This window comes from Diplotaxodon limnothrissa, linkage group LG14, assembly GCF_057381915.1.
Source record: "Diplotaxodon limnothrissa isolate DT_005_m linkage group LG14, D_limnothrissa_male_GT1.1, whole genome shotgun sequence".
NCBI classification, from domain to species: domain Eukaryota; kingdom Metazoa; phylum Chordata; class Actinopteri; order Cichliformes; family Cichlidae; genus Diplotaxodon; species Diplotaxodon limnothrissa.
The window spans coordinates 41,736,530-41,754,508 of NC_140609.1; the positions used below are offsets into that span (position 1 = coordinate 41,736,530).

Below are 17,979 nucleotides of genomic sequence, written 5' to 3' on the forward strand. Positions count from 1 at the left end.
AAGCTTCCAGGATCTAGAAGATTTTTGTTTGAAATCATGTGTCTTTGTGTGTGAATGTCGGTCGGGTGGATGGAAGATTAAAAACACTTTTAAATGCACTGCCGAAAACTTCATCCAACAGTTTTCCAGGATTTGCAAAATCTGAAACATTCCTGCATCACTGCCTTCAGTGGATCTGCAGAGGCAGGATGCTTAAACATGAAGGACAGAACTCAGGAAATCAGGGCCTCTGTGCTGCTCTCACCTTTGACCTCAGCAATAAACTAAAGAGGCAGAGATGTCATCATCCTGCAACTGCAGAGGCTTTTATTCTAAAAAGTAGAAATCAGTCAGGATGTGGCATGGTGAAACCTCCAGGATCCAGAAGACCAGCTCCTGGTCCCACAGGACCTCCATGAGACCATGAGATCTCCCCCTGTAGGCCTGCGGTGTCCTCACATGCCATCTCTTCTTCATGTGTTGTTTAAGAGCGAGTCAAAGTGGAGACAAACTGGACAGCTGCTCTTCGGCCTCCGGGCTCTTGCTCTGCGACTCCTCCTCTTCCTCCCGGCCTCGCTCTACCTCTCAGAGCTGATTTTGTACCGGAGGACAAAATAAGCAATGAGTCTCAGAGACAAAAAGAAGATGGTGAGGACAATGAAGTCCAGGTAGAGTTTGGCGTCCAGCATGTCCAGCTCCTTGAGGATTGCCTCAGACTTCTGGAAGTGACACGCCTCACCTTCACCGCAGTGAAGATCATCACGACCCAGGCTGTAGATGGACAGGATGACGCCTTCAAACCCGTACCTGAAACACACAAACACGTTCAGAGAGTGCAGCAGCGCCCCCTGCTGTGTGGATACAGCCGCAGGCCCGCCAGCTAACAGCGCCCCCACCTGACGTAAGAGATGTAGGACATCCACTGCAGGTACCAGGGGATGGTATCGAAGCTGACGAAGAACCCGGAGAACAGCAGAACCGGGATCGCCGTGACCGGACCCACAAACGTGGCCACCTACAGGAAGCAAACACACACGAGTGATGTCAGCACAGGAGCACACCTGTGAGCGGACAAGAGGTGATGGAGGAAACAGCGAGCGGACCTGCAGAGAGGTGGAGGCGGCTCCGATAAGCAGACCCAGACTCTGAGCCACCAGAGATGTCAGAATCCCCAGAGACAGGAAGAGGAAGAACCGGCCAGCGTCCGGAGGCTGAGCCGTCATCCAGTACACGATACTGCAGTACACCACCGGGAACACTACCTGTACAACAGCGACACTGCAGGTCAGCGGGTTGATACTGCCAGGTCTCCGTGTGCAACGTTAAGCTGAAGCTCTTAAATCTAGGTGTGCGTATTGCCACTGATTTCTACAACGATTCAATTCTGATTCACAAGGTTGGATTTTGACTCAGAAATATTATAATTCTGATCAATTATCTTGGATATGTACAGCATGTCCGTGTGCGTGCTGTCGGGCTTACATCCTTTTGCAGAATCTGTTCAAGCTGTTTTCAATGTTTGGTTATTGTTGAAATGGTTTTGTGAGGCTGTAGCTGAGATTCTGACATTTCTGGCAAAATACATCAAATTCAGGATTTCGTGAGTCGATATGGGATTATTAAAATCAAAAACTATTTTTTAAACCCACCCCTACTTAAATCTAATAAGGTTTAAGGCTTTCATTATTAGGGGTGTGGCCTCTTAGACTGACCAGTGGATAGTGATACAGACAGCTGTGGGTGTTCGCTGTCTGCTAGCCTGAGGTGAGGCATCCCTGAACTGGACCATTGCTGTTTTTTTTAGAACATTTCTAATGACATTATCAATATCATTAGCAGTTACCAGAAATATGGCCGGGGTGAAGTTACTGTATTAACTGACTATCCATCAAGGGTGAGCCCCCAAAGTTTCTAACAAAATGATAAACTGTGCCGTCAGAAAAATGACAATAAAACAAGATCTTTCATCATCTTTCATCTTCAAATGTGTCATTAAAGAAAGAGATTCAGGAGCTGGAACCAGGAGCTGCCACTCTAAGTGCAGCTTAGAGATCGATAAAGCTGTGTCTTTGTTACCTGGAAGGGGACATCAGCCATGGTTTTGGCCAGGTAGTACGCTTTCAGGCTGTACCAGTAGTTGAGGTGTTCTCTCAGAAAGACGCCCATCTCCAGAGGAACTGAAGCACAAAAACATGGCAGCAGGTTTTCAAAGGTTGCGACGAATAAAACTCGTCCTTATTACAGAGACTTAGTCTGATGTTCTCTGACAGCAGCTCCCAGAGCGACTGCTCGCTCATAAAAGCCCAGAAAAGCTCAAATTTAAAGACACAATTTTACCATCATTAATCCTGGCAATTGTGGGTGTCAGTTTAAGGATTTTCCCACTGCAGCCTGGATGGGTTTGGCCCTGAGAACATCAATAAAGCTTTTATTGTGTATGAGACAGAGAGTTCCTGAGTCAGAGCCGGCACCTTTGGTGCTGTTCAGGTAAAAGTGACGCACCTGTTGCTGAGCTCACCTCTGAACACTCAGCTCTATGCTTGAACCTCTGTGATGTCAGAGAGGCTAACACTTCAGAACCTCTGTTTACAAGAGGAAGCCAATCAGAACAAAGTTGTCTTTAAGGGGGAGGGGCTAAAACAGGTTGTATTGCAGGTAGGATAAATGGAGGTCTGTTGTTCTGTCCACCTTTGTAACAGCAGACCTCGTGTTACACAAGCCGATGAAGGACAGAGAACAGCTGCTCTCCAGCTCGACTCTGTGATGTATTTGTTACGCAGATGACACCCTGATCTTACTCAAACGTCACCTGTGTGCAGGTAAAGTGACACAGCAGCTTGAGGCGGACTCACAGGTGAGCACCGTGGGCATCAGAGCGGCGAACATGAGGAACAGCATGGAGAAGAAGAGGAACCCCGAGTTACTCAGAACCTTCTTGGCTTCGTTCCCGATACCCAGATACAACAGACCAATAAGAACGCCGATCCCAATGTGAGACGAGATCCTCAGGTGAGTCAGCACCTGCCAATGACAATGCCTTACTTCAAACTGCAATACTGCACAGTAATATTACCACACTGACAATGTTTTATTTCACAAATCTGTGCTGGAAACCGTCACCACGTGTTTAAGTTACAGTGAAAACAATGTTTTTGTGATTGAAAAGTAATCAGTAAAATGATGTCATTATATATGACCAGACTCAGACCAGAGTTTTAGGAAATTAGGAAGAAAATTGGCAAGAAATTATTTGTAAACCCGTCTAAGGAGCTTAGAAAGAAAAGCATCTGGACTTCTTTAAGTTTCTTGAAGACATTTCATCTGAGAAGCTTCTTAAATTCTATGAGCAGCTGGTGAAGAGTCACAGATTTTTACGCCCAGCGCCCTGTATCAGGATGGAGGCAGCTACGGTTGTAGCCACAGCTGGGGCAGACTGACAGAAGCGAGGCTGCCATTTCGCGCCATCGGCCCTTCTGGCCAACACCAGTAGGTGGTAGGTGAAGTGTCTTGCCCAAGGACACAACGACCGGTTCGAGCCCCGGCTCGAACCGGTCGTTTGCAACCTTCCGATTACAAGACGAACACCCACTCTTGAGCCACGATCGCCCCACTGGAGACACCAAACAGCCACCTTGACAGGACAACACTCAGTTGTTCACATGCATCTAAAGGTCAAAGGTCACTCTTTGAGAGTAATCCAATGATGTTCAGGAACAAATGAGGAAACAAAGTAGTTGAGATCTCTCAGTCTGGAAAAAGGGAGTTTTTCCTTCCCACTGTCGCCAAAGTGCTGCTCATAGGGGGTCATATGATTGTTGGGTTTTTCTCTGCATGTATTATTGTAGGGTCGACCTTACAGTATAAAGCGGATTTAGGCAACTGTTGTTGTGATTTGGAGCTGTATAAATAAAACTGAATTGAACTGAAGTTGTTGCTGCTGAGGGTGGCCCAAACCAGTTTTTAAGTTTAGGGGGCCATCACTTGGTTTGGATATTTTTCCCCTAAAAATAAACACCTTCATTTAGTAACTGCATTTTGTGTTTACTTGTGTTATCTTTGTCTAACATTTAAATTTGTTTGATCTAAAACATAACAAAAATACAAAAAATAGAAAATTGGGAAGGAGGCAAACACTTTATCACACCAGTATAAATGGTAATGATAATTGTTATGTCAGAGTGATGGAAAATGGTGTCATCTGTGTGAATCTGAGGTGACGTGTACGGAGGTGTTTGTCACCGAGTCTCTGAGGATGCTGAGAAAGGTCCTCCTGAACAGGATGGAGAACTGCATCATGCAGCTAGCAGAGAAGCTGTGACAGCCTTCAGACGATGAGCTCTCCTGACGGGAGATCATCACAGGTACATGTTGATTTTCAAAGGACTCATTCGTCATGAAACATTCAAAGGAGGTAAAGCGAAAACCTCCCTCTCATCAACCAATCACAGCAGAGGGCGTGCTGTTTTTTTACCTCCTCGGTGCGCTGCCACAGGAAGGGGTGGAGGGTGCTGTCTCCGTTGAGCTCGGGCTGGTGGTCTTTCTCACACTTCCTCTCCTGAGCTGCCATCACCAGCCTGATCATCTGGTCCCCGTACTCTCCGGACGCCACCTCCATCACTGCGCACAGAACCCATCAGTGAGTCTGACGCCGCGACGGCCGAGTGGGAACAGCTCGCCGGGCGAGCCTTACCGAAGTCAGCGGGGTTGTGGTACGTGGGGCAGTTCAGCCCGAGGTCTCTCAGGTACGGGACCAGACTGGACACCTGTCCCCTGTAGATACACTGACCCTGACTCAGCACGTACAGCTGAAACACGCACAGAGAGACAGACACAAGTGAAACCCGCACTGAATCATGTTTCTTATCATTCTGTGGACCCACACCAAGGTTTTCAGCTCCAAACACCTTTGTAGAGCACTTCCTGTTCTTCTCTCATCCTTAAAACCTGAGCAGGAGGAAACGGATTTCACCCCATCATACAAACTGTTACAAGTGCTCACTCGAAGCTTCTTTACACCACATTTACTCCTCTACACAAACTTGATTTTATCCCCTTTAAAAGCTCTTTGCCCCCCTCACACTCTGATTAGCAGATGACCCTCTAACCCACTGAAGGAAATGTAATCATTTATTTATTGCTTCTGACATTAGAGCTGCTTCTATAAATGTTTCAAACTGTTTCAGATCTTCAGAAAAAGAACCGCTGCTAACACTTCTGTGCATTGTCCAGCCACACGTTCATGTGATACCGGTTTACACCACTAGATGGTGCAGTGAGTCAGTGTAACGTGGAGGAGGGTCACCTTGTCGAAGAGCTCGAACAGTTTTGCGCTCGGCTGGTGGATGGTGCAGATAACCGTCCGTCCTCCTCGAGCCAGAGCTTTGAGCAGAGACACCACTTGGAAACATGACGAGCTGTCCAGGCCACTGACACACACACACACACACACACACACACACACACACACACACACACACACACACACACACACACACACACACACCTTCATAGAAGCTCAGCATGAAGCAGAAACATGACCAAACATCACTCACATGTAGAATTTGAAGTACAGCTTGTTCTGATCAAACGTCTGAAATAAGTCAAGTAAAAATAAAACAGCTGTGCTTTGGCACGACTGATCTCTGAGGCAGCGAAACCATTTCACACAGGTGAGTGGCGGGACCAGGAGTCGAACCACAGATCTCCCTGCATGATCCTATGTGTCAGGCATAACGTTTAAAATGAGTCTGCACAGTCTGAAAGGCTCTAAAAGCGTTCAGCCTGCGCGATTCAAAAATTGCTTTAGTGCAAAGATTTAAAGTTGGTTAGGAAGACTGAGCTGACTGAGTGGAATGGTTCAGCTGCTTTTCATTGGCTGAGGACAGAGCACCGTGGTCAGGACTGATATCCGACCTTCTGTGACCTTCTGCCAGCTTGGGATGAACCACGGAGAGGACCTGGAGGTCAACCTGATTTCTTACCTCGTGGGTTCATCGAAGAACATGACCGGCGGATTGTTGACAAGCTCCAGAGCGATGGCCAGCCGCTTCCTCTGCCCCCCCGACAGGTGAGACGTCCTGGTTTGAGCACATTCCAGCAGACCCAGAGCCATCAGGATGTCCCGGACCTGAAGGAGCAGAGATCCGAGTTCAGCCTGAGGGTAGAGTCTGAGATCAGGGAGGCAAGGAGCGATCGGCTCACCATGTCTCTGCGCGCCTCCTCCTTCTCCTGCAGCTTCAGGCTGGCCGACACCTGCAGAAACAGAGAGCAGGGTCTGCGATTACTGCGGTCTGCAGTAGGCTGAACGCTGAGGCTCAGCAGCACCTACCATCATGGCCTCCTGGACACTGAGGTGAGGCAGCAGCATGTCGTCCTGCATGATGTAACAGGAAACCTTCCGGAAAGAGCGCAGGTCTCTGGGCTGCCCGTTGATCAAGATCTCGCCCTTCATCCCCGTCTCCCTGTACGCAAAGACAGACGTGCACTGAGCGCGCTCTGGACAGATCCACTGACCTGCAATCAGTAATCAGATTCTTCACTAGCATTTACTGACACACACAGAGGTACAGCAGGCCGATGTGAGGATGCGGTAAAGCTCTCAGACTGAGATGTAACATAATCTGAAAACATTTTTAAAACATCTGCAGCTGAGAGCGCTATGACCTCAACCTCACACTCAGTCATCATCTCCGCCCTGATGGATGCACCCACCTGTACCCGGCCAGGATATTCATGAGCGTGGACTTTCCGGCTCCTGAGGGCCCCATGATAGCCACCAGGTCCCCACTGGTGAATTTCCCAGAGATGGCTTTGAGCAGAGTTTTGTAACCTGAGGCGAACAGAAACAATCAATGTGCAGGTTTCCCAGCCGCTCACAGAGCCGCTCTTTGTGCTCGAACTCTCGGCTCAGGTTTCCCATCAGTTTGGAGTTTTTCTCTCATTCATGCAGACCAGCAGCTGCTCTCACACTTTAGCCGCTCCGCTCGGCTTCTGTGCGAAAAACAAACACTCCCGCTCATCCTAAAGGCTCACTGCTGATGTTTCAGTGCTGACGGTCTGGACTCAGGTCAGTTACAGAACTCGGTGAGGCTCGTGCATCGTCCCGAAACAGACCACGTTTCTCCTGGACCTGCAGATGTGCTTCAGACATCTACAGGTCCATCAGAGACCCTCCCAACCCTTCAGCTGTCCCTCACTTACTCCGAGCAGCTACCCTGATCATAGTGTGACCAACCAGAACATTTACATCAGCGTGAGTCCAAAAACCCTGCAGCAATCATGAAAACATCTTCAGTAATCTGCTGTTAGTGTTTTGTCCTCACAGTGAGCTCAGCATCAGACTTATCCACAAGTTTCACAGTCTCAAAGCAAACAGTCACTCATGACTGAAACACAGTGAAGCACACATGTAAGAACGTGTGTGCCGGGCTGAGAAACCATGAAGAATGTGCTGACACCTGAAATCCTGTCTCAGAGACCAGGTTTCTGAGGTTGTCGTTATAACTGAGGAGTGTGTTACACGTTACACACTAAACGCGCTTTAATGAGATTATTAGATTTAATCTGACCAACAGTACCCTCCGTACACTGTACACCCAGATGAACGTCCTCAACTCAGTACACCCATGACTGTACACCAACCCACCAGCCAACATCATCGTCATGTATGCTGATGACACTGCTGTGGTTGGGCTCATCTCTGATGGAGATGAGACGGCGTACAGGGTGGAGGTAGAGAACTTGTCCTGCTGGTGCTCAGAAAATAACCTGAAGCTGAACATCCTTCAAACCAGAGAACACATGGACTTCTCCCTGAAGTCCATGATGGAGAACGGGTGGTACTCGGGGGCCACGACTGAGAGCAGAAAGACAGCTATTACAACTATTCTAGCCTGTTAGCGCCTCGTACATGCCCCATTACATCAACCCTCACGTCTTCTTCTGCTACTCTGCTTCATGGATCTATCTTTCTGGCCTTTTAATAACATGTGATCGCATGTTAACAGATTCTGTTGGCCTGAAAAGCATCAAAGAACCAATCAAAGGTTTTGTGTGAAAATTACAATAGAAAACCTGTAAATGTTTTCAAACTCACACCTGCACGCTGTTTTTGTGCACCTGAGCAGGTGTGAAATGTTCTCAGTGAAACTCATCTTTTCTAATATGAACAAAGAGTTTGGCTGAGCTCCATAATAATGGTCTGTAACCTGAGGCTATCAGAGTCTCTAACAGATCTAGTTTCAGCTAGAGGTTCCCGGCACAGCTTTACACAAGCACTATGTTCATTTTCTTGCTCAGGACCAATCAGAGGTAAGATGAGGTAAAGACCGTACAATGATAGAAGGAAAACAGAAAACCCCAACAATCAAATGACCCTCTATGAGCAAGTACTATGTGACAGTGGGAAGGAAAAACTCCCTTTTAACAGGAAGAAACCTCTGGCATCCTGTCTTCCTTCTCTCGCCCCAACCAATCACAGCATATGGCCCCGCCCCTCCCTGAGCCTGGTTCTGTCGGAGGTTTCTTCCTGTTAAAAGGGAGTTTTTCCTTCCCACTGTCGCCAAAGTGCTTGCTCACATTGGTCATATGATTGTTGGGTTTTTCTCTGTATGTGTTATTGTAGGGTCGACCTTACAGTAGGATTTAAAGTTAAAGTGGATTTAGGCAACGGTTGTTGTGATTTGGAGCTGTGTAAATAGAATAGAATTGAATTGAAAATTGAATATTAACACATAGTGAGTGAAGCAGAAACACCCTGTGCATCATGGGAAGGGATTCCCTAAAATAACAATCCGACCCATTCTCAAGCCTGAGCAGAGCTCAGATGTGGGCGGGTTCACGAGCGGTGACATCATCGCTTGTTTTCTTGTTCTGTGGCTGTAGGGGTGGCTGTAGCTCAGGTGGCAGAGCAGGTCAGCCACTAATCAGAAGGTCGGTGGTTCGATCCCAGGCTGCCTCCTGGCTGCATGCCAAATATCCTTGGGCAAGATACTAACCCCATGTTTGCCTACTGGTGGTGGTCAGAGGGCCTGGTGGCGCCAGTGTCCGGCAGCCTCGCCTCTGTCAGTGTGCCCCAGGGCAGCTGTGGCTACAATGTAGCTTGCCATCGCCAGTGTGTGAATGTGTGTGTGAATGGGTGAATGACTGAATGTAGTGTGAAGCGCTTTGGGGTCCTTAGGGACTAGAAAAGCGCTATACAAATGCAGGCCATTTACCATTTGTTCTTGCGTCTTTATTTTCAGGCAGCGAGCGACGGCGCGTCCTCCAATCTGACCTGCAGCTATTTACAGCAGAAGACCCAGCTGAGATTAACAGATTACAGCCGCTAATCCAGCGAGCACACAAACACACAGCAGCCAAACCGAGAGCACCCAACGGCTGCCTGCTGACGCACAGCCCATCATTAACAATAAAAAGTCAAAAGAATGACATGAACCCTGTGAGGTCGGCCATCACCTTTGACCTCTCCAACTGGACAAATAAAGCCCCTAGATGGATAGATCTATGCACACACACACATATATATGTGAATATACTTTTTCTGTTCAGGGCTATAAAATGTGAAGCCGTCTGAGATTAAATTTGTGGGTTTATGAGTCGGTCAGAAGCGTTTATGTCAGATCTTCTCTTGCGTTCTGCAGACTCAGCATCTCTGTGAGGTTCAGGGCGGCTCTGATGTTGGTGTTCAAAGGTCAATGGTCACTGTGACTGTCTTTAGTCAGTCTTAGGTTGGCCTGATCCACATCTCTGTGGAAGCCTTTTAAAATAGAAGCATTCAGACCAGCTCCTCCTGCTGTCCTGATACTTTTTGCTGTTATAGGAGCGTGACTCAGGATCTGTAATGAATAAACCAGCTACAACACAAGGCTGAATCGTGCTCTGGATTATTTTCCACCCTTCAGGCATTAGCTGGCATTGAATTTACAGTGACAGTGTGTTTATTTTCTGAACCTCTGCCATCTTTGTTTTGTGTATGACTCTACCTTTCTTCCTCCACCAGGGTCCCTCTCTGACCACGAAGGAGACGTCTTTGAACTCAATGTTGACCGCGGGTCTGCGAGGTAATGAGGAGAACCTCTGGGCCTCCATCAGGTTGTTGTCCACCTTCTTCAGGTGTCCCTGCAGCAGTGGCGTCTGCTGGCTGCCAGCCAGCCGCTTGTTGACCACCTCATCCATACAAAGACAAACTGTCCGGGGATCCAACATAAGGTCAGGGGGCCCGTTGGTATTCTGAAGGTGAATAAAAGGAATCCGGCTTAAGACAACCATAGCTGACCATCTGAGAATGTAAGCAAAAAGGTCCATCAATCCATCCATCCACCATCCATCCATCAATCCATCCATCCATCCATCCATCCATCCATCCATCCAACCATCATCATCCACCGTCATCCGTCCACATTATCATCCATCCATCCATCCATCATCATCCGTCCACATCATCTTTCATCCACCCACATCATCATCCATCCATCATCCATCCATCCATCCATCATCATCCATCCATCATCATCATAATCATCATCATCCACATCATCATCCATCCATCCACCATCCATCCACCATCCATCCATCCACCATCATCCATCCAACCATCATCATCCACCGTCATCCGTCCACATCATCATCCATCCACATCATCCATCATCCATCCACCGATATCATCATCCATCCATCATCTGTCCAGATCATCATCATCATCATCCATCCATCCATCCATCATCCACCCACATCATCATCCATCCATCATCCATCCATCATCATCATCATCCATCCATCCACATCATCATCGATCCATCATCATCATCCATCCATCATTCATCCATCGTCCATTCATATCATCCATCCATCCAACCATAATCATCCTCCCACATCATCATCCATCCATCCATCCTTCATCATCCATCCAAACATTATCATCCACCCACATCATTGATTGATTGATTGGTAATTTATTTCAACATGTGAACAATATACAAGTACATTTAGAAAAGAAATGAGAGAAAAAAAAAACTATACAAATTACATACAAAAAAACATTCTGATTAATTTACATGTTGAAAGGGAGTGGGAAGAAGTATACACTTATTTAATCCCACCCCTGTCCCATAAATTATCAGTGAATATTTAGTCAGCTTCCTTACTGATATAATTTGTAATAAAAATAGTGAACAGATTTCTGATATACTATATACTATAATATCACATCATGAATTTTTTGTTTGTTTGTTTTTAAATAGAGACATTCACTTAATTTAAATATTTTCCTTTTCTTTATAGATCGAGAAGATCATATTTTTATAACTCTTTTTGAACAGTTTTATGTTTGGACATTGCTTTAATTCCATATTCAGTTTGTTCCATAGTTTCACTCCATGAACAGAAACACAAAAGCCTTTTCTTGTAGTACGTACCTTCATTGTTTTGAAGTTACAAAAACCCCTTAAATTATAACTTCCTTCTTTCAAAAAAAACATACTCTGAATATTACCTGGCAGTTCTTTATTTTTTGCTTTGAATAGAATTTGTGCTGTTTGGAATTTCACTATATCGTCAATTTTCAATATTTCAGACTGCAAAAATAGTGAGTTTGTATGTTCCCTATAACCTGCATTGTGGATGATTCGAATTGCTTTTTTTTTTAAGACATCATCATCCATCCATCATCCATCATCCATCCACGTCATCCATCATCCATCCATCCACCCACATCATCATCCATCCACGTCATCCATCATCCATCCATCCACCCACATCATCATCCATCCATGTCATCCATCATCCATCCATTATCCGTGTACATGTTTTTTTCAGTGTTTTGCTAAAATAAAAGCTGAACCTAAGCTGTACCACAGAGACTTGGTAAAAGCTTACAGATTTTGGTAAAGCTGGTCCTGTACACACAGTATCACAGACTCTCGCCTGGATGATGCACTCACATATTTCTGTAGTCCTTGCTCTAATCTCAGCCTCAGTCACACTAGAACTAAACAATGTTCACTCCGCTGAATCTTTGTTTTTTCAGACTCATGGTAAAGCAACTGATAACAGCACAGGACAGAGAAGACCACTGACAGCTGGAGAGCCACAAAGGTGAATGAAAAAAATATGACTGTGTATAGCGTTTACAGTTTAAACCATTGAAGCGTGTGTTGGTGTGAAGAGAAGCTGAATGAATTCACTCATCAGGGCAGGCGGGTTTCCTGCATGAATGGTTAGCTCGCGACTGTAACCTGATTGTAGGTGCAGCGGTGAGATCAATGAGCCTTTGAGGGGTCGGTGGTCAAAAAAGTGCTCTAGGAGCCATTGTTTGTTGTTGTTACCTTATGTGGTCACTTTTTGTGTTTTAACAGTATGGCATGTTTTTATGGTAGACACATGTAATTAGAGTCAGGTGTTGTTGGTCAGAAGGAGCAAACGGTTTGTGGCCGCTGATAAGAGTCTGCTGAACAACAAATGCAACTGATGGAAAGCAATAAATGTGTTAAACAGGCAAGATAAGTATGGCTGGAGTTATTGAACCAAGTTTCATTCATAATAGTGGCATTGCGTCACCTCTGCCAACGAACACCTCGGTAGCTTCAAGCGTAGGCTTAGCCTCTTGTGATGGCCAAAACCACGGCCGCACTAAAAGTGGGCAACTCTTACATATTTTAATTCATTCCTTCATCTAAACACATTCACACACACTTTGGTTTGCAATAAGTTTATTGACTGGTTTGAACACATTTGTTCTATTCGCAAGCGCGTACATTTAGTTTACTTATATATTAATACCAATTCATTTCTGATTTTTGGTTTGATTGTGACTAATCTTTGTCTCTTTTACTGGTTTCTTACCTGCCATCATCCCTGGCATCTTTTGTTGCCAGACAAAAGATATTGGCCAGTGTTTAAAAAACTTAAATACATAGATGGGCTGACTGGACCACACCACCACTTCCTGTTGAAGGGGGCAGAATGTGTATTTTCTTTAGTTAACCTCCTAGGACCTGGCGTCCACATATGTGGACATCGCATTTTGGGTTAGACTAAAATACTCAATTTTGCTCTACAAGGGCCTGATATCCACTTATGAGGGCATTATACTGATACTGTTCTATCAAAATTTTAAATGAATATCCTCATATGTGGCTCTCATTTTTCTTAGAAAAATAAGACAGCTGGGATAGGCTCCAGCGCCCCCGGCGACCCTGAAAAGGATAAGCGGAAGCTAATGGATGGATAAAAATCAGGTAAAAAAAATCTGGTAATTTTTACATTCATTAGGTCCCAATCAGCCCAGATATCAAAGAGAAATTAAAAATGCTGCCGTGGAAGAGTTCGGGTCTTAGGAGGTTAAACATGTTTTTGTAGTTAACTAGATATCTGAGTTTAATGTTTTTGATTTCCTTCTTTGCTGTTTAGTTTATTAACAAACTGAACTGCATTGTTTTTGTGGTATGTGATTGTGTTTAGTTGTCGCTGTTTTGTCATAGTGGTCTGATCAGCCATTATATATACCATCCATCCACTTCCGCTTCTCCTTTTCAGGGTCGCCGGGGGCGCTGGAGCCTATCCCAGCTGTTATGGGGCGAGAGGCGGGGTACACCCTGGACAGGTCGCCAGTCTGTCGCAGGGCTAACACACAGGGACAGACAACCATTCACACTCACATTCACACCTAGTGGCAATTTGGATTATCCAATTAACCTATCCCCACAAGCTGCATGTCTTTGGACGGTGGGAGGAAGCCAGAGTACCCGGAGGGAACCCACGCAAACACGGGGAGAACATGCAAACTCCACACAGAAAGACCCCGGCCTGATGGTGGAATTGAACTCAGGACCTTCTTGCTGTGCGGCAACAGTGCTAACCACCGTGCTGCCCATTATATATACCTTTGTGTGTCATTTCCTGTTTGGGTCAGTTATGTTTGTTTGGGCAGTCGTTTCACATTTCTTTGGCTGAGTTTAGTTTTTTTTATGAGCTCAACATTTTTGTTTTGTAAATATAACTTTTTGGGTTAAATAAATGAAAACCTGTTTTTCTAACTCCTTGTGCAGTACAGTGAGAGCGCGCCGATAATAGAGTTTCGAACCTCTATCCCTCCTTAAAAAGCTGACTGAGGAGCCTGCTGGTTGTGATTGTCAGCTCTCATCCTGCAGAGCCGAATGTTTGTTGTCTGGGTTTGTTGATTCTCTACATGTTTTCCAGCAGGCCTGGACGCAGACGTGGATGTAGTCAGATTAGGTACAGGTCTATACAGGCCAGAACATCCAGACTGGCCAACAGCCTGTATCCACAGGCTGTGAGGCTCCTGAACTCTCTGCCCCCCTCTCACGGACAATAACCATAACCAACTTCTTAATAGCAATGAACTGGTCTGCATTGGTGCATTGAATTGTCTTATTGCATTGGAGTCACACTGGGTTAAATATGTACACTTGGGTTTTAAGGGGTATTTATTATTATTATTTTATTATTATATTATTATTTTCTTCTTTTTTTTGGGTTGTATGGAAGCCCCAAACGCAATTTCATTGTTCTTGACAATGACAATAAATAAATAAATACTAAATACTATTAGCCGTCAGCTAGTCCGGTGTTGTTCCTGTAGGACGGCCATGTGTGACTGACCTGACCCAAACGAGGCACTAATCTGCCTTCGAGCAGGAGGTAACTGTCGGGCAGAGCTTAGTCACCGAGCTAAAGAACAGGCTGAGTGCAGGATTTAAACTGAGCACCCGGCTGCTGTGATTCAGCAAAACTATTGCCATGGTCACCATGGTAACCCTTATCATTGATTTCTTCACTCTCAGTACTGAGATCTAAATTACAATTGAGGATTATCTGCGGGTCTTCACAAACTGAATATAAAGGTCAGTATCAGAGGTTTCTCCACTCCGCGTGATGAAGCATCAGTGCCTGAGATGTCTCTTGCGCCATGTTGGTTCTTGTTTTCAGGAAGTGACCATATTTGGATGAGAGGAAGGAGCACTAAGTTAAGAGCTAGTTATCAGTCTACAGACACAGATACCTGCTAATCAATAACAACAGTTTCCCTCATTAACCCTGGAGCTCAGTTTGTTACTACGGCAACCTCACAGCAGACATATTATTGGTCACAGGTGTTTGATGTCACCTGTCAGCCAAAATTTGAGAAAACAATTTAAAAACAAAAATGATTTCTTGCCTGGGAGTTTTTCCATCTTTGTTTTTTTGGCTCATCTAACATTTTTCAGACGTCTCCATTTGTCTGCTTAAAAAAACTACCAAATAACTTTCCTGTCATTACTCATCACTGCAGCATGAACAGCTTTACATCACTGACTCATGTTGAGAATATTTTTCTATGTGGAAGTGATGCTTTTTGTAAAACTCGAGCAGAATAGGAATACATACACATAACTAATAATTTGTGACCACACAGACAGGAGCAGAGATAATCCTGAGCTCAGAAACATATAAACATGTGACTAAACAAAGAGCTTTTCAGGAAATCAGAAGATTTCAGGATGTTTACGAGGAAACTTTGTGTGTGCAGCAGTAAAGGAAGTACAAGTACTGTACCTGTGGATCACCTCATAAATTGACTGCAACATAAGTATAATCTGAAAACTGTACTTAAATTACTGTATTTTATTCCTCCGGACAATTGTACTGCTGGAGCATCGAGACACCTGCAGCAACAGATGAATGTGTTCCTCCATTTGGTTTGTAAAAGTTCTTAAAGTAGTGAGAAACCTTTGTTGTGACTCATCGTTTCAGCCCATAAACTGTACGATTTTAACATCATCCGATTTTTACAAGTTCTCCATGGTTTGTGTAAAAGTCTTAGTAAAAGACTCAATGGAGGAACAAGTACCACACATTTATACTCAAGTATTAAGTAAATGTACTTACACGTGTTAAGAAAGGAGAAAGGCTTCTATCCTCCCAGCACGAGTCCGCTCTGTGAGAGCTACTAAACTTTCAAAACTTCCAGTCGTGGGCGTGGCTACTGGAGCCCCGCCCCTGCGTGGAATTTGATTGTCACACCCCGAAACAGTGCTGTGACATCACCACAGCCCGGGCAGACATTAGGAGGGGCCACAAGGAGGTCTCGATTATAACTGCACCTCCTCCAGCAGAGGCAGCAGTGAGTCATGATGTTTGGTCTCTGTGGATAATCTCAGCCATCATAACAACGGTACGCTGCGAGGGTGTTTAAATTGTAGGAAGTCTTAAAGTTTGCATTGTCAGAGGCGTGGCCTTTTGACTGACAGGTGGATGGTGACACAGGCGGCTGTAGCTGCGAGTTTCACTTGAACCTTTTGGAGCATTTTTAATGATACTATCTGACCAATAATATCGCTGCTGTGAGGGTACTGTACTCACAGACAGTCGACGAAGGCTGATGTTACTGAATTAGCATCATCTGTATCTGCGTGATGCTCCATACAGTCTCACCAAGCTGGCTAGCATTAGCACGCCACCCTCTCGTTTACGTCTGGGTAAAAAACAACGCTGTGGTGGTTAAACGCTAAAATGTGAATCCTGAAACGAATGAGTGATTTCAGTGTGCTTACTGCCATCTATTATATACAGTCTTTGTCCCTGCAGATTTACGATTTAAGCCGGAGGTCTGAGCATTATTTAGCAATGTTCAAAGCTTAGTACATATATTTTCCCCTCATTTAAAAAATCCTGTAATCACCCCGTGTGTCCACCCTGACTCCATTTTCACTATAGCCCAACATTTCATGCAGTAGGTTTCCAGTCTTGGCAGTCACTGTCTTAGAGAAACAATCCCAACAGAGGCACTAACACCCCGGCACTACAGAACTGCCCCTTCAGTGCGTGAACACAGAAACGATGAGGATAACCCCGCAGTATCATTCAAGTTAAAATCATATTATCATCATGAGAAGAGCTCTGCTCATATCATCAGGACTCTCCTCTTCCTCCCTGAGGAGCTGACCTTGGTGCAGTGGAGCTGCAGGACTGTTAACTTCTTTAAAACCCAAACATGTGAGATTTGCTGAGCCTCACACAGCTGACCGTCACATTCAGGCTGATTCCCACACAGATCTCGTTGCTTAGAAAGCTGTTTCCTTTCCTTAAACCAGCAGGAGACACAGAGGGTCACCCCTCATCATACCTCTGGAGTCCTCATACTCACCATGATGATGGAGTTGGTGACAGTGGGGTTGTGGACGGACCAGGCAGCCATCAGACAGGCCATGGCCGAGAGACAGCAGCACTCTGACACACACACACATCTGATCAGTGCCTCACTGACAGGCAGCAGCCTGCACTCATGGCCCTGCCCCCTCACCACTAACCCCACCCCTGTCTGGTGGCCACACCCCTCTCTGTGAGCAGTGAATAACATCAGTGGTGCTGCCTTAAAGAGAACAATTTAAAAACATGTACAATAATCTGCCAGCGTTTTTTTTTATTATTTGTGTTTGTCACCTAAAAACAAACAAACAAACAAATTTCCACAGGTGCTCTACCCACAGCCTGTAAATAACAGATGGACACTGCCACCTGGATAATGTCAGATTAACGGGAAAACAGACCAAATTTAAACACGCTCATTTATGATGAAGGTCTTTAGACCGATGATCCCAAACACTCACCGCAGAGCTCCCTCTGAGTCTGCTGGGGGCTTCTTCCTGTCGCCAAAGTGCTTACACGTGGTTGTCTGATTGTTGTTGTTTCTGTGTTATTTAGCTTAATGCTAACCCAGCAGCCGTGTGCCGGGCTGACTCCAACAGTTTACATTTGAACCAGTTTGACCTCATTATGGTTAAAAACTCCTGTGTTTCACATAAATTTTGTGTTTGAGCAGCTTCAGCCTCTTGGACCCTGAGCATTTTAGCTGCCACCATCTTGGTTTTGGGGTGGAGTCTCAGAGGCCATTTGAAGACGTGTGAGTATCAGACGGTCTCTACATCATCAGCACGAATGTTGCATAGGATTTTATTTGACGTAACTTTGTTCAGTTTGGTTTCTGCAGACTGAAGCCAAATA

The 17,979-nt window shown here is 45.4% G+C and overlaps 1 protein-coding gene across 2 annotated transcripts; it reads right to left on the reverse strand.

Annotated features, from left to right (window-relative positions):
• Window positions 1-557: 557 nt before the first annotated feature.
• abcg1 (ATP-binding cassette, sub-family G (WHITE), member 1) lies at window positions 558-17,185 on the reverse strand. Of its 2 annotated transcripts, none has more exons than XM_085370585.1 (15): window positions 17,123-17,185; window positions 9,963-10,209; window positions 6,691-6,808; window positions 6,308-6,440; window positions 6,181-6,231; window positions 5,961-6,106; window positions 5,282-5,405; window positions 4,670-4,784; window positions 4,451-4,596; window positions 4,219-4,317; window positions 2,832-3,000; window positions 2,056-2,156; window positions 1,083-1,241; window positions 876-994; window positions 558-786 (listed from the first exon to the last, which is right to left on the reverse strand). In XM_085370585.1, the coding sequence occupies exons 1-15, from the start codon at window positions 17,183-17,185 to the stop codon at window positions 558-560; spliced, it is 2,019 nt and encodes a 672-aa protein (XP_085226711.1). The 2 variants fall into 2 exon arrangements, with proteins under 2 accessions (XP_085226711.1, XP_085226710.1); XM_085370584.1 differs by having other exon boundaries at window positions 4,219-4,320.
• Window positions 17,186-17,979: the final 794 nt, after the last annotated feature.